This window comes from Erpetoichthys calabaricus, chromosome 14, assembly GCF_900747795.2.
Source record: "Erpetoichthys calabaricus chromosome 14, fErpCal1.3, whole genome shotgun sequence".
Lineage (NCBI taxonomy): Eukaryota > Metazoa > Chordata > Cladistia > Polypteriformes > Polypteridae > Erpetoichthys > Erpetoichthys calabaricus.
Genome location: NC_041407.2, coordinates 109,554,281 through 109,577,474, shown reverse-complemented (window position 1 = coordinate 109,577,474; position 23,194 = coordinate 109,554,281). Strand labels below are relative to the sequence as shown.

Here is a 23,194-nt window from a genome sequence, read left to right as displayed (position 1 = left end):
ACAGGACAGAAAGGCACACAGAGGGTGGGACAGCCCATCTAGTGGAAGTGACAGTCATTTTTATGGGTCGTGTCACAGGGCTTTAATAACAGAGAAGGCTAGAAGTCAGTCATTGTGTAACCCACTTAGTCCTGAAGAGGGTCCTGCTAGAGCCCATCCCAGTTAGCAAAGGGTGCAAGGCAGGAACAAAACCCAGACAGGACGCCAGTCCATCGCAGGGCGAACACGAACACACACACACACAAGCACGGACCAATTTAGAAAACGCCAAATCACCTGACCTGCTTGACTTTGGACTGTGGGAGGAAAGCCACGCAGACAAGGAGAGAACATGCAAAGGATGTGTACGCTGGTCTCCTTGCAGTGTCACCACTGTGCCACCACCTGCTAGAAGTCCTATGGTGAATTGCGGGGCACTCGGTGTGCGTCTCGGGCTTTTCATCTCGGTGCTCGTGAAAAAATGTCCTCACCATCCTCGGGTGCCACCAGGCAGTCACTGGGTCTGCTCCCGTTTCCCAGCACCACTGAGCACCCCCCCCCCCCCGACCACGGGGAGTCACTTCTGCCACACGTTTGTCTTTGATCTTCTCTTCCAACTGCCTGTGGGCCACCCCTGGTGGTTTATTCTCCCCACCGATGCTGTTGACTGAATTTTTGGTTTCCTCTCCTCCATTGCCACTTGGCCAGAACTCAGCAGTTCATGAATGGACGGAGAGTCTGGGCTGCCATTTATGGAATCTTTCTGTGGACTGCTTCTGTATTTATCCATCCTTGCATTATCCAACCCGCTATATCCTAACTACAGGGTCATGGGGGTCTGCTGGAGCCAATCCCAGCCAGCACAGGGCACAACGCAGGAAACAAACCCCGGGCAGGGTACCAGCCCACACACCAAAGACAATTTAGGATCACCAATGCACCTGACCTGCATGTCTTTGGACTGTGGGAGGAAACCCACGCAGACACGGGGAGAACATGCAAACTCCATGCAGAGAAGTGAACCCAGGTCTCCGTACTACCCACTGCGCCACCATGCTACCCTATTGTATAATTATAGTGATCATTATTTTTTTGTTTTCTTTTCATTTTTGAGCTTCCTAGACACCCCAAAGGTAGAATATCTCTCAAAATAATGTTTCCCATAAAAACAGACAATCCAGGGCCGGAAGGGTTCACTTCACTCCATTTCTACCTTTGATGTGTTGTGTTCTTTTCTGGATTTTTGGTTGATATTCTGACTCCCTCCATTAAAATCAAAGTACCATAAACCTCAAAGATTCTTCGTTCCATTGTAAGTGAGCAAACTTACAAATTCAGCAGGGGGCCAAATGATTATTTCCCCCACTGTATGAGCCCCCCCCCCCCCCCCCCCCAAAAAAAAGGAAATTAATTCTTTAAAGGAGCACCAAAATATGATATAACAATAAACAACAGAAACACATAAAAGACTTGGTGCCATGGATTACCAGCCAGTAGGTGGTAGTAAGATGAGGTGCACTGCCATCTGAACTGAGAGGGTCCATCTTGTGGTTCACGTGGCCGCCTAACACATTCACGACTGTCACGTGTACAGAGTCGGAGTTTCTGAGAGGGGGGAACACGCAAACCCCACACAGAGACCACCTTACCTCGGAAACACAGCAGGGTCCGAATGCAGAGAAGTGCCAGGCCAGGAACCCCCTCCCCCCCGGGCCATTTCTTGTCATAGTTCAGTCCGGTGTCCTATACAAGCCACTTTAGGGCCCAGCATGTCACACTCCCATCGTGGTCCCCAGACTGTCAGCTGATTTTTTTTTTTCTTTCTTCTGTCCGTAACAATTCACGGTGGTGGTGCCTTCTGTTCGCTGCCCTGAATTTGTTTTAAGTGGTCCACCTGGGTGCCTTTTTCGTTTTATTGAGGCTTAGGGTCCAGAGAGTGAAGCTTGGTAACTTACAATTTACAAATAAATGAAAGGGTCGGGGGCACTTGGTAAACTTTCTGAAGAAGTAAAAAATGTGTCATTTTAACCAACGTGTGGGGCACACGACTGCGGGCATCCGAGGTTAGAGCTAAATCTGCAACTTTTGAGGTCTTAAAGCCACCCGGCGGGGTACATTAACCCCACACATAGACAATGCCAACATTAAACGGCAGGAGAAATGACCTCACGTTTTAAGACTGGAACATTTGGCAGCAGGCACTGGACACGCATCCCAAAAGGGTTACAGTTCAGTCCCATTGACCATGGGGTCCCAAGTTCAGTCCAGGGGTCCTACTGAGGTAGCAGGCGTTCATTCCAAGCAGTTTCACAAATAAATCAATGGCTCAGCCTTACTTGTAGATGTTCTTATTGGTCAATTTCTCTTTCTCCTTTTATTTTTTTGCATTCAGAAGTAGGTGGCAGGTGGTGCAGAATGCAAACATCACACCGGGGCACAATCTCTGAATGCAGAATAAGAAAAGAAAAAAGATGAGCCGAGCGATGAGACGTGAGAGTGACCCCCCGATTCGGGAAAATGAATGGGATGAAAGCCTGCGGCCACAGTGGGACCCCACATTCTTAAAACCCCTGGCACTTTACAGTTCTTTATTGGGTCGTGTGGTTCCATGCAAGACTTCATTCTGGGATGGGTTTCTTATATATGACGTTGATTGTTTGGGTTTTGAAAAACTTCCTAGTATGTAGAAAAAAACCTGAAATTTTTACTGTATATTAGACTACCCTAAGGGGTTTGGGGCATAACAGATTAAGAAAACCGAGACCCTTAGCCTGTGTGACTGTATGCAGCGAGGATCCTTTTAAAATCAGGACCCACTGGCATTTCACAGATCTCTTACCATCTATTCGTGGAGCCTCTTAGGGTATAAATAAATAAAGAAGTTCTTTCTGGAACCTTCTTGTGGACGGGCCTTTTAGGAAACAACAATAATTTGCTCTACGCTGTTCCTTTGACCACAACGCCATAGATTTTCCCATATTAGCAAAGCTTCTGCACAAATCTAACATATCCAGTAGTTTTTACCCATTAATAACAGATTCCCCCAAATGGCTTTGTTGAGTTTCAACGACCCCCTGCAGTAACTCCGCGTGTCGCGCAGACATTTTCTGATAGTTTTCAGTCCTTATTTACTTTTTTTTTTACTTTTCTTTTCGCAGTAACAACACAACGCGACCCCTGACTCTGTTTCTCTTGGTTGTGTTTCTCGCGTTTCACAGACCCCACCGGCGGCTTCTTCCAGCATCAACAGCGTCGCAGCCAATCTGCGTAGAAATCCCGGCCGCTCAGTCAACCCGCTTTGTGAGCGTCTGCTTTTATCCTTCATTGTCCTGCACCACGATGAACAACCCCAACTACCTGGCGTACCCCGGGGTCCTCGCCGCCCCCGGCCAGTACCGCTCGCTCAGTGAGAGATGGGACACCAAGTACTACGAAGCGCACAGAGACTCAGTCAGGAAAGGTGAGTGGGAACACGCGCGCAAGTACGGAAGCCGTGCTGGTCCAAGCCGTGCGCGCGCCTCTTAGGCGGGTCAAGTACAGTCCGGCTGGGTGAGCGCGTCACCTCGCGGGGTTTGGTAGGACTAGGAGGCGCGCCCCGCATCTGTGGGATCAAAGAGTAGGTTTTATTATTTGAATTTGAGATAAACTTAATAATAATAATAAATAAATATATATATAGCGCTATACATTATATAGCGTAGCGGCCATGGTAGCGTATATATATTACGCTACCGTGGCCGTTCGTTTGTCTGTCCTGGATTTTAAGTCACCTGTAGCTCGCAAACCATTTGACGTATTGACCTGAAATTTGGTACACATATACTACGTGACGTCTACTATCCGCTTTCGGGGTGATGATTTACCGCCAAGGTTGTTCCTCTTTTTTATTTTTATTTTTATTTTCTTGTAGAATCAACTCTCGGGCGGCACGGTGGCGCAGTGGGTAGCGCTGCTGCCTCGCAGTTGGGACACCTGGGGACCTGGGTTCGATTCCCGGGCCCTCCCTGCGTGGAGTTTGCATGTTCTCCCCGTGTCTGCGTGGGTTTCCTCCCACAGTCCAAAGACATGCAGGTTAGGTGTATTGGCGATTCTAAATTGGCCCTAGTGTGTGCTTGGTGTGTGAGTGTGTTTGTGTGTGTCCTGCGGTGGGTTGGCACCCTGCCCGGGATTGGTTCCTGCCTTGTGCCCTGTGTTGGCTGGGATTGGCTCCAGCAGACCCCCGTGACCCTGTATTCGGATTCAGCGGGTTGGAAAATGGATGGATGGATCAACTCTCGGCAGCGCGCTGTATGGCGGCCGTAGCTGCGCATGCGTACGAGCGCCGTTCTCATCCCTGCCTTTTCATATCTTAAATCATTCTTGATGCAGATTGAAGACTTAAGTGCCAGTTTAAGTGAAAAGTTAAGGAAAACATATTACGTAATTGCAACACAAACACTGACTTAATCAGTTTTAATGCGAAAAGATACCGACGAAAGAAGAGAAGAAGCGGACCGCTAGGGTGGAGATAAGAAGAGCTGCTCAGGAACCAGCAAGCGCATCAACGTCAGAGCAAACAAATGATAAACGTACAGAGATAGGATGAAAACTAGGAATGCTCAAGTCAAGTGTGTTGTAAGTGCGCAGCTATTGGTATATATATATATACTAGCTGTGTAAGTCCGCACTGTAAAAAGCCCAGGGTCATAGAAACTGTTGAAATCGTCAGAAAAAAATGGAAATATAGAGATATCTGGTAATTGAAAGGAACGACTCTGGGCGTCTCTCTCCAAGGAGGATTCGTTTTGCCGATGTGCTCGTGTATTAGTGGTGGGAGGAAAAGTAAAAGGGATACCGTTTTGCTGATGTTAGTGGTTAAGCGAGTTTCTCTTTCTTCGGAGGTTTCCTTCTGCTGACGTGCTGGCCTCGCTTGTGTTATTACTGGCTAAGCGAGGTGTCTGTTACCTTGGAGGCGGAGCCCTTACCCCGACTCCACCTCTCACTTCCGGGCTGGACAGACAGCCACACTTCTACGCATAGCCCAGAGTTTCTCAACCTTTAAGTATTTGCGACCCGAGTTTTCATAACAGTTTTAATCGCGTCCCCCTAAGTTTTTTTTGAAAGGAGCCCACTAATACCAATTTGTTCTTTTTTAATTAATGATATATCATAGATGCAGATTTTATTATACCTACTTAACTTTCATTGACATTTATCTAACTCTATATTTATTTTTCTAGTATCAGAATGTAGTTCAAATTCATTTGTTTTGGTTTCAATAGATGGATTTTTCATATTTTTCGATTCTTGTTTTCTTTTTTTCACATCTTCGCGTCCCCCTTTTTGTTATTTCGTGCCACCCTAGGGGGCCATGCCGCACAGTTTGAGAACCACTGGCATAGACATATATATATTCATGGCATTTGAAGTCTGAAACACAATCTGATTGTATGGGTGGTTACCTACCAGGTAACGCTTGTGGTTGGTCAGCAAGTTGGGTAACATCCGCCACGGTGCCCTCTTTCAGTTGCGAGAAGCAGATCATAGAATGGTTGAAAATAGTTTTACTGTCAAATGATGCAAAGAGTACGTGACACGTGTTTCGCCCAAATTCTGGGCTCATCAGGCGTACACACTCACTGCACTCCCACTCAGGAATCGAACCTCGGACGTCAGCGCTAGAGGCGAAGCCCCTAACATTGCGCCACGGTGTGTGGTTCGTTCATTTGACAGCATGTAGATCGGGGTAATTACATTCATGGCATCCGTAGTCTGAATCACATATATATATATATATATATAGGGCAGAGTGGTGGCTCTGAGGCTAAGGATCTCCACTGGTATCTGAAAGGTTGCCAGTTCAAATCCCCATTACTGCCAAAGGGGATCCTACTCTGCTGGCCCTTGAGCAAGGCCCTTAACCTGCACTCACTCCAGGGGGCGCTGTACAATGGCTGACCCTGTGCTCTGACCCCAAGGGGTATGCAAAAACTTAACAAACTCCAAATACAAGAAATCATATAAGGTGGAATAAAGAACAAATAAATATGTATTTGTAGGTAGAGATCCACAAAAGGAGGAAATGAGTCCCAAATCTTAAAATAAGTTTTTTATTCTTAAACTTCTGCCCGGGATTGGTTCCTGCCTTGTGCCCTGTGTTGGCTGGGATTGGCTCCAGCAGACCCCCGTGAGCCTGTGTTCGGATTCAGCGGGTTCAAAAATGGATGGATGGATTCTTAAACTTTCAACAACCTACCAGGTGTCATTATCAGAGGAAAATGATTAGACATACAGGAATCAAAGTGCAATATATAGCAGGTGAAGGGTGGTATGTAAAGGGGGGGGGGGGGGGGGCGATTGATAAGGTGGGATTCAGAAAGTGTTGGTCATAAAGTCTTTTGTATTATTTGGATGTTCTTCATTTTAAGCCTGCATATGCTGGATCAAGTCCCAGTGTCTGTTAATGGCAGCTGTCTCTGGCTCTCTAATTTTACTGTCCCAGTTAAACGTTTGTCCGCTGGAACTTGTATGTGTGTAAATCAGAGACGCTGGGTCTTTCCTTCTGATGGCATTGCAGTCTCCCTGTACATGTGTGGCGAGTCTTTTAGATGCTTGTCTCATGTGTAGTGCTGGGTGTGTACTGGTGGAATCCTGTAAACTGCGTTTCTTGTCTCTCAGGGGTAAACTTTATGCTTTTAGCCAGCGTTTCTCAACCTTTAAGTATTTGTGACCCGAGTTTTCATAACGGTTTTAATTGCGCCCCCCTAACATTTTTTTGAAACCCTAATAAAATTTATTCCTATACTTTTTGCTGCCGATACACTGCTATAAGTTTAAAATTGTCCTATGAATAGCGAAATTATGCCACATATGGGAACATTTGCGCCCCCTTTTTTGTTACCACAGATTGAGAACCACTGCTTTTAGTGTTCTATAGATAATAGATACAGATGTGGATATATTCTCTCTCTCTCTCTCTCTGTATGTATGTATATATATATATAGTCGCAAACTTGACTCAGAGTCATAGAAAGGTTTGCGGCAGCCACCCGTATAATTGGTTTCCTGGCTGCAAAGTTGTATAAATGAGGTACAGTTATTATTATTTATTATTATTACAGCACTGATGTGCACAAAACAGAACTGAGGGAATAGGGAAATGGTGGAGGCTTTTAAAGGGGAAGACAGGAAGTGACATCAAAGGGGCCGGGCTCATGAAGGTCTTCAGCCATTGGTTCGAGCCTGGATGTGACATCACAGGGGCCGGGCTCATGAAGGTCTTCAGCCATTGGTTCGAGCCTGGATGTGACATCACAGGGGCCGGGCTCATGAAGGTCTTCAGCCATTGGTTCGAGCCTGGATGTGACATCACAGGGGCCGGGCTCATGCAGGTCTTCAGCCATTGGTTCGAGCCTGGATGTGACATCACAGGGGCCGGGCTCATGAAGGTCTTCAGCCATTGGTTCGAACCTGGATGTGACATCACAGGGGCCGGGCTCATGAAGGTCTTCAGCCATTGGTTCGAGCCTGGATGTGACATCACAGGGGCCGGGCTCATGAAGGTCTTCAGCCATTGGTTCGAGCCTGGATGTGACATCACAGGGGCCGGGCTCATGAAGGTCTTCAGCCATTGGTTTGAGCCTGGATGTGACATCACAGGGGCCGGGCTCATGAAGGTCTTCAGCCATTGGTTCGAGCCTGAATGTGACATCACAGGGGCCGGGCTCATGAAGGTCTCCTTCCATAGGCTCGGTCCCAGAAGTGACGTCAAGAGGGCCAGGTGGGATTTCCCCTGAATGGTCTGCAGGAAAGGGAGAAAAGAGTCCGTGCCCTCTGCCACATCCTGGTCTGACTCAGAACTGCCCTCACTCAAGCCCTTTAGCTGCCTCCCATGCGCATGTGCGTGACAAGACCCTCCCCCCGATCCTGACCGAGAGGTCGTGAACCTGAGAAAAGAGCATCGGCGTTGGCGTGAAGAGAGCCCCGACGATGAACGAGCGAAAACTTATATGGCTGGAGGTCAAGAAACCACCGGGTGACCCACGGATTCGACTCCTTGTGCAGGGCCATCCACTGTAAAGGCACGTGGTCCGTGACGAGGGTGAATTCCCGGCCCAACAGGTAGTAGTACCTCAGCTGAGTAATCGGCCATTTAATCGCCAAAGCCTCCCTCTCCACCACCGCATACCTGGTCTCCCGGTCCAACAGTTTCCGGCTCAGGAACATGATGGGGTGTACCACACCATTGACATTTTGGCTGTGTCCGAAGCGTCCGTCTGGAGAATGAAAGGTAAAGCAAAGTTAGGTGCTTTCAAAATAGGTGTGGACGTGAGGGCCTGCTTCAAGTCACTAAATGCAGCGCCTGTCTTTTCTATCCATCCCACAATGTTTGGGGCCCTCTTCTTTGTCAATCAGTCAAGGGTGCCACTCTCTCCGAGAACCGGGGCACAAATTGGCAGTAGTACCCCGCTAACCCAAGAAAGGCTTGGACCTTCCGCTTATATATACATATATATATACATATTAGGGGGCTTTTTTCCCCCATGTTTATTTTAGATAGATAGATAGATAGATAGATAGATAGATAGATAGATAGATAGATAGATAGATAGATAGATAGATAGATACTTTATTAATCCCAATGGGAAATTCACATTTTGCTCGCCAAGCGAGTCGTGGTTAGCCCAATGAATGAGATCTCCATTACGCTGGTGTCAGCGGTGGGATCCTCTTGTCTGCTTGTCAGACTGTTAGCAGGGCAGAGCTTTCAGCTTACAACATCGGATGGCAGCCGCAGGGGGCCCGTGACTACGGCCGTACTTTGCTCTCGGAGGTCTTCAGCAGTTGGAGTTCCACATCAGTTGAGGCTAAAGGCTGATTTGCACTTCAGTGTCACGTGACCTGCCTGAATTTTAGGCGGCGGGGATAAGTGAATAATCCATGAAAATGGAGGCAGTTTTTGTCCCTCCAGGATCGCTACACATTTTCTTCCATAGGCAAATGTATTTCTCCCTCACATTTTTACATTCACCGACCCCCCCAAACCGATGTTAGCTGATATTTCACGCCGCAAATCGGCCGCCGTCTGATTGTCTTGGTAGTGTTGTGCTGAGGTATCATATCAGTGCGTCCGTCTTCCAATTTCGTTGACGGGTCGTCAACGACAAACATGACATTTCAGGAAATGCGCAATTACTCAACTGGCCAATCAGAGCCGTGGGGTCTGCGTTGGTGTGACACGTAGTGACGTTTAGGAGGCCACGCGGCCTTCAGGGCGCTTTGCAGCTGCACTTCTCCTACTGACTAACGCTTCTCCTTCTCCGTCTTCTTTGTCTCCCAACAGCCAAACCCATGATTGACACCCAGCCGCCAAGGAAGTACATCCACTCCCAAGTGGATCTGAAGAAGTTGCAGGTAAGTGCGTAGCTCGACCCATCACAAGATGCCCAGTCACCTGCCCGCATTTCTCAGTGGTGCCACGTTTAATAGTTCGGCTCAAGTTCCGTGCACTGATGGTTCCCCAGGGGGTCTCTGTGGGCTTCCTCCAGCATTTCCAGAGTTGCATGTGGTTGGTTATTTGTCCATCCTAAACTGGTCCTATGCATGAAGGAAGCCCAGTTCTGGACTGGCACCCCCCCTGTCCAGGGTTTGGCCCAGCTGGCACAGGCTCCCAAGGCCCAGAACTGTCATGTACAGTATGTGTATTGTTGTCATAAGTGAGAACCATTCAGATGAATACCATGTTCATGAGTGGGGTCATCCAAGATGAAATGAGGCCTACCAGGTGCCATGCCCCCAACAGTAGCCCCCCACATGGGCCTGATTTTTTGAACTGAGGCCTGTACTGAACGTATACTCCGGACAGGCTGACTCTCCCGGCCCTTCCATAATTTGCTCTCCTTCCACTGTGACCTCCCTTCCTGGCAAGGGGGCTGCCTTTCCTCCTAGACGGGATGCCAGACAATCCCATATGGCACTTACAAGGGGGGTATACAGTTCAGCTCCTTGAACTTTTCTGGTGGTCCACTTAAACAGCGTTCTATTCATTTGTTTTGAGAGGCTCAGGTCTCGCGTTTCGGCCGAGTTGCAGGACGTTACTGTGGCTTTGCATCTTCTCGCCTCCATCCTTCATCTTTGTGTGATTAGTTTATTAAAGTCTCACTCACCTCTTTACATCGTCAGCTTGCTTTCCATGACTTTGCTCTTCCTCCTGATTCTATCGTTACAAGCAACCTCTGCCATGCAGAGCAAGTAGAGTCGCTCAACGATGTCAGTCGTGATGAACAACATTAAACAAAAGTGAGAAACGGGGTCTTCAGAGGACAAAACCAGAAAATACTAGAAATAGCCAAACCAAGACAGGCCAATTCCTTGACGTCAGTCCTGTCTGCCCATCTCCTGGTCTTTGTTTGCCATCTTTTCACCTTGGCACTAGAGAGCAGTTTCTAATAGTCATCTGATAACCACACGGTGGTCCTCGCCGTCTCACTGGTCTTCTGTGTCTTTGCAGAGGGAACACGAAAAGTCAGCTCAGATTGAGCGAGAGAACCGAATACTGCAGAACAAACTGGACACCACCAAGTATTCAGTGGACAACTGGAACAATTACAGACCCCGCAGGTAAACCCCCAGAGGATCACTTAGCCCAGACAAGACCCCACCCCGTCCCGCACCCCTGGCTGGATTTACCCCTCTTGTCTCTTGGTGCTCAGTCAGCCTGCCGTTGGATTTCGTAGAGTTGGCTGACATCTTTTCCCAGTTCGTTTCAGCTCTTTGCACATATTGCCCACCACCTCAGCTGCTATCCCAGACCACCACTCTTGATTTGTTTTTTCTTGGTCCCCACATAAGAGATCTGAAGAATTTTCTGCCTTAGCAAGAGTGATAGAAAACATGAGAAGTCCCACATGCTCACTCAGGACCCCACACATCGTGGCAGTGGTCTAATCCTGGGGGTCCTCAGTCTCAGGACTGGAGGACCGTGTTAGCTGCTGGTTTTCATTTCAGACGGTCCTTGCTGCTGCTAAAGCCTGCTGTTTCATTCTTTGGCTTACTCGTACTTTCTTTCTGTCACATCGTTGGATTTTCTTTTCTCAGAATGCCATCAATCTATTTCAGGGGTCCCCACGTCCGGTCCTGGAGGGTCCCAGTGGCTACAGGTTTTCATTCTAACCCTTTTCTTAATTAGTGTCCCGTTTTTGCTGCTAATTAACTTCTTTCAAATTCATTTTAATCGACTTGTTCTTGAAGACTCGGACCCCCTAATTGTTTCTTTCTCCTTAATTAGCAGCCAAACAATAATGAGATTTGAAAATGAGCCAAAACAACTAGTGTCCGTCATACAATATCTGAAAATAAAGAAAGGTGAGGGTCTTGGGAATGTTGATCTGCTCAGGTCCCCAGTGCTTTTATTAAAATGAAAATCCGCAATGTCGGACGTGTCTGCTGTTGCACAATGAGAGCAGCGACAAGCCAAGGAATTAAAGAACAAGTTTAATTAACAAGAAGAATCTGCGCCTCATTAAGCAGCTGGTTGGAGTGAAATTGATTGGAGTTTGCGGCCTTGACTTCGGTGGTCTTCGGTTGGCTCACTCACTTCACGTTTCATTTCTGTTTGGGTGCCAATTAAGGAAAGAGGTGAAGAAATTCAGAGGAACAAATCTTAATAAACAAGTCATATAAAATGAAAGGAAAAGGAGTTAGTTAGCCACAAAAACAGAAAAGGGTTAGAATGAAAACCTGCAGCCACTGCGGCCCTCCAGGACCGGAGTTGGGGACCCCTGATCTATTTGATGGACCACTTCTTGGTCCTTCTGTTTTCTCGTAATTCATTTCCAAAAATTTTACTGATGAAGATGCTCCATGATGCACATACAGATGTTAGACGTGGACCCGGCTAGTTGGGCAGATGTGGCTTCCTTTGTCATTTGCACGGTGGCTGTTTACAAAAATACGCAAGAATTGCAACTCGAATGCAGCTGCTTAAAGCCAACGTGAGGATTGTTGTAATTAAGATGAAGTCCAATGAAGTATCATCCATCCAGCCATTATCCAACCTGCTATATCCTAACTACAGGGTCACGGGGGTCTGCTGGAGCCAACACAGGGCGCAAGGCAGGAAACAAACCCTGGGCAGGGCACCAGCCCACCGCAGGGCGCACACACACCAAGCACACACCAAGCACACACTAGGGACAATTTAGAATCGCCAGTGCACCTAACTGGCACGTCTTTGGACTGTGGGAGGAAACCCACGCAGACACGGGGAGAACATGCAGACTCCACACAGGGAGGACCCGGGAAGCGAACCCCAGGTCTCCTAACTGCGAGGCAGCAGCACTACCCACTGTGCCACCGTGCCGCCCCAATGAAGTATCAATAGGCTCTAATTAAGAAGTTGGGTGAAGCGAAAACCTGCAGCCACTGCGGGCCCCCAGCCCAGGACCCCCTGATGGTCTAATCCATCTGCCCATTCCGCCGCTGACCGACTAAACTCTCTTCTTGCAGTCTGAACTATCGGAAGAGGGTCAAAGAGCTGGAGAAAATCATCCATGAGAACGAGGCCATGATGAAGCGCGTCGAGGCCCAGAGGACCTGCTACAACCGGGACAAGTTTGAGAAGGGCTTTCGGGTAAGGGGACCACCTGCATTGCACCCGCTCCTTAATCTGGGGGCTCCATGACCCCTCATTGACCCATCAGTGCACTCACTCTGAGGGTCCTCAAACACAAAGAGTTGGGGGTCTCCTTAGGACTTTAATTCCTACAACAGCTGGACCCTCTGCTTCACCGGCCAAGGGACCCAAACCTGGGTGGCCGTCTCCTAGTTACGCGGGTGGGGCACATGTAATGTCTGCTCTGCGTTCCCTTACTGTCCTCCTGTCGTATTAATTCTTCTGTCCTCTTATGGCATCCCTGCTGGGACAAGATGCCCGCTACTCTATGCCCCCAGCACCTGTAGAGGAGGTCATTTTATGAAACAACTGGTGCCCTTCAGAGACGGCCATGTGTGCTTCTCCGTGTGCCTCTCATGTGCAGCACTTGCACAGTCAGTGGGGTACATTTTCATAAACATAAGCCCACCAGGTGAGTGTGTCTTTTTGTGCAGACCCCCTTGTCCCTACTGGGCTATTTTAACCGTTCCTCACATGCCTCTCCATTTCCGGTGTTCCCAGGGGTTGCCTTACACCTCTGTGCTTCCCACTTGATGCCCACATCTTGCCCAGTTCCTTAGACATACACAAGTGGCACAGTGGCAGATGGCGTCCGTCATCCACACGTTGAGTGAAGTGCAGACACCTCTCCTCATGTCTCCTGAAGTGCCAGGCGGTGCACAAACCCTTCCGCTCACCTTTACGTTTGTCCAAGCGCAATGCCCTTTTGAATTGTACCTGATCCTGAAGAAGGGCCACTGCCTGGCATAGGTGAGCCATGTGTCCTGTGATGGGTTGGAGGGCCACTTAGGGACTCAAACAGGCTGGCAGCAGGCCATTTCTATCTTGTCCCATGTGTGGCACTCTATTCTTTTTTTTTTGTCTCCCCCCCACCCCAGGTGACAAGAGAACACATTGCGCGCATCACTAAACACCCCGGCCTGACCATTCATCAGTATGAGGTAAGTGGGGTCCTCAACCAATGTGTCCCACTCCCTAATTTAAGCCCCTTAATCTATGAACAGGCACCTAGTGGGCAGCTGATTTCCCTTCGGTTGCTGTCTGTATTCTTAATTATTCAGTCGTCCCACCATAAGTGGGCTGGGGTGAGCCAAACCACCTATGCTGTCATTGCTCAGCTCGGGACCCCCTAAAAGATGCTGTGTAAACATACAAAGATAAGCAAGTGCGTGATCATCTTCCCTTCAGGTTTTGCGATACTTGCCAGGCAAGAGGCTTCCCCCCGAGGCGAGCACAATCACACCCGGCCGGCTGCGGACCCATTCAGCGCCACAGGGCCACCCGATGCCCCAGTGAAGCAGGGGAGCGGTCAGATGATTTGAGTGGCTCGGATTCTGGTTGTGTGGCACTTGGCCTCGGTCCCCCTTAGGAGAGGTCTTGCTTTTTTCTCTCTTTTTTTTCTTCTGCCTGCGTTCATGCGGATCCAGTGTGTCAGATTTGTTTAATGGGTTATGTGAAGGTGCCCCCCCAGTGGGTGGGGCTTACACCCTGACCTGTGCTGATTGGTGGGTCAGGATGGTGGGAGGGGCTTGCTGTGTTAGGCGATATGCTGACACGTTTTTAGTAATCGGAGGCGTCCTGTGGAAATGTTGGGTCGAAAAAATTAGGTGGGTTATCCTAACTATGAGAACTCGTAATGGAAAACAGCAGCCCAGCGTGGAGCCGCAACTGTCTGATACCACCTCGTCATTAGCAACACCAGTGGCCTCAAAACGACACGCACAATCAAGATCTCCCTTTAACGTTATTCATCCAAGGGCATAAATGAGTCACGGAAACATCCAAAAGCTGAAGCCGACAGCATTGTGGACCGGGAGGTGCTGCCAGCAGGTGGCGACATTGTGCAAAATTGGAGTAAACTGTCATGTTGTTCACTTCTCGCCGACTCAACATCGTCCTCGTACGGCAGTTCCTCTCCAGTTCTCCAATCTTTCTATTTAGATGAGGTGACACGTTCTTCTTGTCTGACGCCCCTAACCTCTTTCAGACCCTCGGACCCTCCAAACCTTTGCTCAGTTGGTCACACGCCCACCTCAACTTTTCACTTCCGCCGTGGGGTTTGAATGGGGCATCATAGTCGATTTTTTTAGTGACGCATGTGTGAACTTGATATGTTGGAGGAGGCTTCATCCTAATCATGCATCACATGGATTACTCATCCGTAATACAATTTTTATCAGTAAGAACAAAAATTTGGAAATTTATGAAAATTCCACCTTGGGTGTTGCGTATTTGATGTTGATGTTAAGATATCTTTTAATACTGTCGTTTCGGGGATGTTAGGCGGAGTGGTGGCTCTGAGGCTAAGGATCTGCGCTGGTATCCCGAAGGTTGCCGGTTCGAATCCCTGTCACTGCCAAAAGAGATCCTACTCTGCTGGGCCCTTGAGCAAGGCCCTTAACCTGTAATTGCTCCAGGGGGCGCTGTACAATGGCTGACCCTGCGCTCTGACCCCAAGGGGTTTGCGAAAAAACTAACGAACACTGTTGTAAGTCGCTCTGGATAAGAGCGTCTGCTAAATGATGTAAATGTAAATGTTCTGTAGCACAATATCTTGATAGACCTTCATATGGTACGATTTCTATGGCATAATTCAGCCGACATTTTATTACTAGTGGTGGGCATTGCGATTCACTTTACTGACTCCATTCTTTCAAGCTACCCAATTAATTAAATCAATTCCATCAATTTGATTTGTTTTATTCATCAGTACGATCCATGGCTGGTAGTAGTAAATGAAATCTAATCAGATAAGATGCTGTCATTCATGCAGGATGATACTGTCCTGTGTAAAAGCACAAGGCAGGACAGCATACTTGAAATGCATAATCAAATGAAGAGGAATCCATTGAAAGAGAATTGTGCACCTCATTCTCCGGTGACGCGTCACTTCACAAATGAAACAAACAACAAATCGTGTGACTCGTTCTCGGGTAATGAGGCATTCAGTTTGCCAGTCAGATGAATTAGAATCGTGCACCTCATTCTCGTTTAGTAAATCAGTTTGTAAATTTAACGAATTAGAATTGTGTGACTCATTCTTGGGTAATGAGTCCGTTTGTGAATCGAATAAATAAGAATCACGCACCTCGTTCTCGGGTAATGTGCGACTTCGCAAATTACTTGAATCAAAAGCGTGTGACTTATTGTTGGGTAATGAGTCAGTATGCAAATCAGATGAACGAAAAAGGTGGGACTTGTTCTCGGGTAATGATTCAGCTCTCGGACCATGAATCATGAGTCCTGTTCTTGGGTTATGATTCCGTTTACAAATAAAATGAACAAGAATCATTCGAGTCATTCTCAGGTAATCTTTCAATTCCCAAATCAATTGAATGAGAATCATGCGAGACCTCGTTCTTGGGTAATGTTATAGTTTGAGAATGAAATGAAGAAGAATAATGTGACTCGCTCTTGGGTAATGTTACAGTCTAAACAACTGAATGAGAATCATGCAATTTGTTCTTGGCTAATGATGCCATTTGTCAGTCAAATGAGTTAGAATCACGTATCTCGGGTAACGAGTGACTTGTTGTTGGGTAATGAGTTTATAAATCATAGGAATGAAAATTGTGTGACTTGTTCTGGGGTGCTCAGATATTAACCACTACAGACCAGTATCCCTGCTCTCTTTTCTTTCTAAAGTACTGGAACGAGCAGTGTATAACCAACTTAACTTGTTTTTATCTAATAACGCCCTTCTTGACCCTCACCAGTCTGGATTCAAAGCAGCTCATTCTACCGAGACTGCACTTCTTGCTGTCTCTGAAACCCTTCACACAGCCAGATCTACCAACCTGTCCTCAGTCCTCATACTTCTGGACCTATCTGCAGCCTTTGACACGGTCAACCATCAGATACTTCTGGAAACTCTCACTAGTCTTGGGATCTCAAGCATTGTCTGGCAATGGTTTGCTTCTTACCTTGCTGACCGGACATTCCAGGTTGCCTGGCAAGGCTCCCAGTCAGCTCCACGAAGACTGACCACTGGTGTTCCTCAGGGCTCTGTCCTAGGACCCCTTCTCTTCTCCTTATACACAGGTTCTCTTGGGAAGGTAATAGCTGGACATGGATTCTCTTACCACTGCTATGCGGATGACACTCAACTCATTCTCTCCTTTCCACCCGATGACCAGCAGGTCTCAACCCGCATCTCAAACTGCCTTGCTGATATCTCCTCTTGGATGACTTCCCACCACCTCAAGTTGAATCCCAGCAAGACTGAACTCTTGTATATCAGAGGCAACTCATCTCCGAATCTTGACCTTGCAATCTCTCTTGACAACTCGGTTATCGTCCCCTCAAAAACGGCAAGAAGTCTTGGTGTCACTCTAGACGAAGAATTGTCTTTCTCTCCACACATCAGCAACCTCTCCAGGTCCTGCAGATATCTCCTTTACAACATTAGGAGAATCCGCCCCTTTCTCACTACAGAGGCTACTCAGCTGCTCGTCCAGACCTTGGTCATCTCTAAGCTGGACTACTGCAACTCTCTGATGTCTGGACTTTCACTAAAGGCAACACGACCACTTCAACTGATCCAGAATGCAGCTGCAAGACTCGTTTTTGATATTCCCAAATTCTCGCACACTACACCTCTGCTGCGGAACCTGCACTGGCTCCCTGTGGCTGCCCGCATCAGGTTCAAAACCCTAACACTTGCCTTTAAGGCCAAAACTGGAGCTGCACCACCTTACATATCAGCACTGGTCAAGCAGCGTGTCACTTCTCGCTGTCTCAGAACATCAAGCACTGCTTGTCTCGAACCACCCTTACTTAAAAGAAGAGGACGACATGCATCAAGACTCTTTGCAGTGTTGGCTCCTCAGTGGTGGAACGAACTTCCTCTTGCTGTACGAACAGCGGAGACCCTCACTGTCTTCAAACGTCGCCTGAAGACGCACTTCTTTCAACAGCACTTGGACTAAAGTCCCCATACTTTTTTTTCTACCCTTTTTTTTTCAAAAAAAAAAATTTTGTACTAACTTACTATTTTCTTCTAGCAGGGTTGTGTGTACAACTTGGTCAGCGGTAACTTGTTTAATGACAGTAGATTTAATCCTAGCCTTAAAGACTGAAGAACAGTCGTAGACTACTAAGCACTGTTGTAAGTCGCTCTGGATAAGAGCGTCTGCTAAATGATGTAAATGTAAATGTAAATGGTAGGAAAAGGAGTTCTCAAGTCATATGAATGAGAATCATGCGTGTCGTTCTCATGTAGTGATTCATGAAATGTGAGGCCTTGTTGTTGGGTAGTGTTTCAGTTTTGCGAATAAAATAAAGAAGAATCATGTGACTCGTTCTTGGGTAATGTGTTAGTTCTGTAAGCAACTGAATGAGAATCATGAAATACGCTCCTGGGTAACTATTCAGTTTGGAAATCAAATGAATGAGAATCTGCATCTTGAACTCGGGCAATGATTCAATTTCTTAGCCAAATGGATTAGAATCCCATATCAGTCAGTCACTTCACAAATTAATTGAATGAAAATCTTGTGATTCATTGTTGGGTAATGAGTCAGTTTGCAAATCAAATGCACGAAAGTGCTGTGCCTTGTTCTCAGGTAATCTTTCAGTACTCGTATCAATTGAATGAGAATCATGTGAGACCTCGTTCTTGGGTAATGTTACATTTTGTGAATGAAAGGAAGAACAATGTGACTCGTTCTTGGGTAATTTTTCAGTTTTAAGAATTGAATGAGAATCATGTGAGATCTCATTCTTGGGTAATGTTACATTTTGCGAATGAATTGAAGAAGAACAATGTGACTTATTCTTGGGTAATGTTTCAGTCTTAGCAATTGAATGAGAATCATGTGAAACCTCGTTCTTGGGTAATGTTACATTTTGTGAATGAAAGGAAGAACAATGTGACTCGTTCTTGGGTAATTTTTCAGTTTTAAGAATTGAATGAGAATCATGTGAGACCTCGTTCTTGGGTAATGTTACATTTTGTGAATGAAAGGAAGAACAATGTGACTCGTTCTTGGGTAATTTTTCAGTTTTAAGAATTGAATGAGAATCATGTGAGATCTCATTCTTGGGTAATGTTACAGTTTGCGAATGAATTGAAGAAGAACAATGTGACTTATTCTTGGGTAATGTTTCAGTCTTAGCAATTAAATGAGAATCATGTGAGACCTCGTTCTTGGGTAATGTTACATTTTGTGAATGAAAGGAAGAACAATGTGACTCGTTCTTGGGTAATTTTTCAGTTTTAAGAATTGAATGAGAATCATGTGAGATCTCATTCTTGGGTAATGTTACATTTTGCGAATGAATTGAAGAAGAACAATGTGACTTATTCTTGGGTAATGTTTCAGTCTTAGCAATTGAATGAGAATCATGTGAAACCTCGTTCTTGGGTAATGTTACATTTTGTGAATGAAAGGAAGAACAATGTGACTCGTTCTTGGGTAATTTTTCAGTTTTAAGAATTGAATGAGAATCATGTGAGACCTCGTTCTTGGGTAATGTTACATTTTGTGAATGAAAGGAAGAACAATGTGACTCGTTCTTGGGTAATTTTTCAGTTTTAAGAATTGAATGAGAATCATGTGAGATCTCATTCTTGGGTAATGTTACAGTTTGCGAATGAATTGAAGAAGAACAATGTGACTTATTCTTGGGTAATGTTTCAGTCTTAGCAATTAAATGAGAATCATGTGAGACCTCGTTCTTGGGTAATGTTACATTTTGTGAATGAAAGGAAGAACAATGTGACTCGTTCTTGGGTAATTTTTCAGTTTTAAGAATTGAATGAGAATCATGTGAGACCTCGTTCTTGGGTAATGTTACATTTTGTGAATGAAAGGAAGAACAATGTGACTCGTTCTTGGGTAATTTTTCAGTTTTAAGAATTGAATGAGAATCATGTGAGATCTCATTCTTGGGTAATGTTACATTTTGCGAATGAATTGAAGAAGAACAATGTGACTTAGTCTTGGGTAATGTTTCAGTCTTAGCAATTGAATGAGAATCATGTGAGACCTCGTTCTTGGGTAATATTATAGTTTGTGAATGAATTGAAGAATAAGAATGTGACTCGTTCTTGGGTAATGTTTCAGTCTAAACAATTGAATGAGAATCATGCAATTTTTTCCCAGTTAATGATTCAGTTTGTCAGTCAAATGAATTAGAATCATGTATCTCAGGTAACGAGTCACTTCACAAATTAATTGAGTGTGAAGCATGTGGCTCGTTGTTGGGTCAGTTTGCAAATCAAATGAACGAAAGTACTGTGACTTGTTCTCAGGTAATCTTTCAGTACTCATGTCAATTGAATGAGATTCATGTGAGAGCTCGCTCTTGGGTAATGTTTCAGTTTGCGAATCAATTAAAGAATAATAATGTGACTCGTTCTTGGGTAATGTTTCAGTTCTGTAAGCCACTGAATGAGAATCGTGCAATTCGTTCTCGAGTAATAATTCTGTTTGCCAGTCAGATGGATTTGAATTGTGCCCTCATTCTTGGGTAACAATTCATTCTGACCTCGAAAGAATCCATACCGCACTCCATACCTTTTTGTTATAACCTCACTGTGGATGGGGGGGGGGGCGCCATTTTGGTAATTTGAGGGGCGCGCGCGTCCCCCTCACGAGCTCCATATGAGCTCTCGAATGACTCACATCCCGATACTCACACACTTTCACAGAAGAGCCAGGCCACTTCAAGCACCCCCTAGACTTTCCATATCGTTGCCCTCACATTGAGGACCACCGAGTTAGACTGCAAGTTCTGGACGTTTTAGTGGCTCTTTTACATACAAATTACATTTAATTGTAAGCATTTGTAAATACCTCATAAAACTTCAAAGAAGTCAGGATTTCTTTTAATGTCATGGCTTTGAGCCCCCCCCCCCCCCCCCCCAACCCACTCAGCCGGCCCTGCCCAGGGCTTTAAGGTCCTGTGGCTGGTCATTCATCACTCCACTGCCCTCCTGACCCCAGCCATAGTCCTCCTGCTGCTCTCACTGCCCATCTGGTCGAAGTGGTCTTATCGAAGGGTCCGTTTTTGAAGCGAGCTGCCAGTTATGTTAGTTTAGCACCAGCAGGGGGGACTGCGGAGACTTGCACCCAGTGGCTGTGCAGGACCAAAGTCACAAAAGTGAAGGCCCCTCAGGAATTTGGTAGCACAAAGGTAAGAGTGAAGGTGAGGGACGTAGTTGGGAACTTCTTGAACACGCTGACAGCAGGCAGCCATGGGGTCGCACTGGCAAACGCCTTTTTTTTTTGTATGTTTTGCTTTGTTTTTGTGTCTTTTTCCAGGTGCCAATCACCTCTCCCAAGTTCCCGTCTGTCTACGCCTCGTGCTGCCAGCAGTGTGCCTACTTGCACCAGTGACGGCCACAGCTGCTCTTCTGAGCCAATCAGCACAAATGTCTTGGACATGATGGATAAGAAGAGGTGGCACCTCATGGCCCATCCGCTCACGAGGCCTTAGCGCCAGCAGTCGGCCCGAGAACAAACCAGGCGGGCTCAGCCAGAGTCGGCATCAGGCCTGGCGTTTTGTGTTCTTCTGCTCCAGAAGTAGGCGGAGGGCCACACCAGACACGTGCTTTGTAATGGACAGAAGGTAAGAAGCACAGGGCGGTCCAAGGCCACGGCCCACCTTGGGGATGTCCTTCCTGTGCCATCCCAGCCTGCCAAGTGACCAGCGCACCATCAAGTGTCAGTTGGAATGCCCATCAGTTTCATCCATCGGCCGCCCGAACTTTTGTCATGACAGTTGGAGGAAACGGTGACACACACGCGTGTGAAGTGCTCACGGGTTTAAGTGAGGGCCTACAATAAAAACTCGTCACACATTCTCGTGTCTCCTGCTCAGTGAAAGGCTTCAGGGCGGTTCTGGGTTATCGATGGTATGGGGGGGCTAATCGGCTCTGGACAGGGGACCCTCCTGTGGTTAAAGAGAGGCACTGAAGGAGGGGCAGATGGAAGAAAAGAAAATGGGAAGTGGCGTGAGCCGACCTGGACAACCGAGACACGTCAGCGTTTGATTTAGGAGAGGCTTACATTGACAGATCGGAAAGGTGCCATATAGGAGATGTGGAAGGCACTTATGGATAGGAAAGGCGCTATATAATGTTAAAAGTGCCATATACTGTTGTGCTGGAAAGTTTGTGAACCCTTTAGAATTTTCTATATTTCTGCATAAATATGACGTAAATCATCATCAGATTTTCACTCAAATCCTAAAAGTAGATAAAGAGAAACCAGTTAAACAAATGAGACAAAAATATTATACTTGGTCATTTATTTATTGAGGAAAATAATCGAATATTCCATATTTGTGAGTGGCAAAAGTATGTGGAGCTCTAGGATTAGCAGTTAGTTTGAAGGTGAATTTCGAGTCAATGGGATGACAATCAGGTGTGAGTGGGCACCCCGTGTTATTTAAAGAACAGGATCTATCAAAGTCTGCTCTTCACAACACGTGTCTGTGGAAATGTATCATGGCACGAACAAAGGAGATTTCTGAGGACCTCACAAAAAGAGTTGTTGATGCTCATCAGGCTGGAAAAGGTTACAAAACCATCTCTGAAGAGTTTGGACTCCACTAATCCACAGTCAGACAGATTGTGTACAAATGGAGGAAATTCAAGACCATTGTTACCCTCCCCAGGAGTGGTCGACCAACAAAGATCACTCCAAGAGCAAGGCGTGTAATAGTCGGCGAGGTCACAAAGGACCCCAGGGTGACTTCTAAACAACTGAAGGCCCCTCTCACATTGGCTAATGTTCATGTTCATGAGTCCACCATCAGGAGAACACTCAACAACAATGATGTGCATGGCAGGGCTGCAAGGAGAAAGCCACTGCTCTCCAAAAAAAACATTGCTGCTCGTCTGCAGTTTGCTGAAGATCACGTAGACAAACCAGAAGGCTATCAGAAGAATGTTTTGTGGACGGATGAGACCAAAATAAAACTTTTTGGTTTAAATGAAAAGCTTTATGTTTGGAGAAAGGAAAACACTGCATTCCAGCATAAGAACCTTATCATCCCATCTGTGAAACATGGTGGTGGTAGTATCATGGTTTGGGCCTGTTTTGCTGCATCTGGGCCAGGACGGCTTGCCTTCATTGATGGAACAATGAATTCTGAATTATATCAGAGAATTCTAAAGGAAAATGTCAGGACATCTGTCCATGGTCTGAATCTCAAGAGAAGGTGGGTCATGCACCAAGATGACAACCCTAAGCACACAAGTCATTCTACCAAAGAATGGTTAAAGAAGAATAAAGTTCATGTTTTGGAATGGCCAAGTCAAAGTCCTGACCTTCATCCAATCGAAATGTTGAGGAAGGACCTGAAGTGAGCAGCTAATGTGAGGAAACCCACCAACATCCCAGAGCTGAAGCTGTTCTGGACGGAGGAATGGGCGAAAATTCAGGACTGATCAACAGTTACCGGAAACGTTTAGGGGGTCACACCAGATACTGAAAGCAAAGGTTCACATACGTTTGCCACTCACTAATATGTAATATTCATATCATTTTCCTTACTAAATAAATGACCAAGTATAATATTTTTGTCTCATTTGTTTAACTGGTTTCTCTTTAT

General features: G+C 46.3%; 1 protein-coding gene across 2 annotated transcripts; it reads left to right on the top strand.

Annotated features, from left to right (window-relative positions):
- Positions 1-3,118: 3,118 nt before the first annotated feature.
- Positions 3,119-21,457, top strand: LOC127525866 (sperm axonemal maintenance protein CFAP97D1-like). 2 transcript variants are annotated; one of them, XM_051918925.1, is made up of 6 exons: positions 3,119-3,439; positions 9,302-9,372; positions 10,469-10,578; positions 12,466-12,589; positions 13,510-13,572; positions 20,899-21,457. In XM_051918925.1, the coding sequence occupies exons 1-6, from the start codon at positions 3,319-3,321 to the stop codon at positions 20,971-20,973; spliced, it is 564 nt and encodes a 187-aa protein (XP_051774885.1). In that variant the 5' UTR covers positions 3,119-3,318; the 3' UTR covers positions 20,974-21,457. The 2 variants fall into 2 exon arrangements, with proteins under 2 accessions (XP_051774885.1, XP_051774884.1); XM_051918924.1 differs by lacking the exon at positions 20,899-21,457 and having other exon boundaries at positions 13,510-13,948.
- The last annotated feature ends 1,737 nt before the right edge of the window (positions 21,458-23,194 follow it).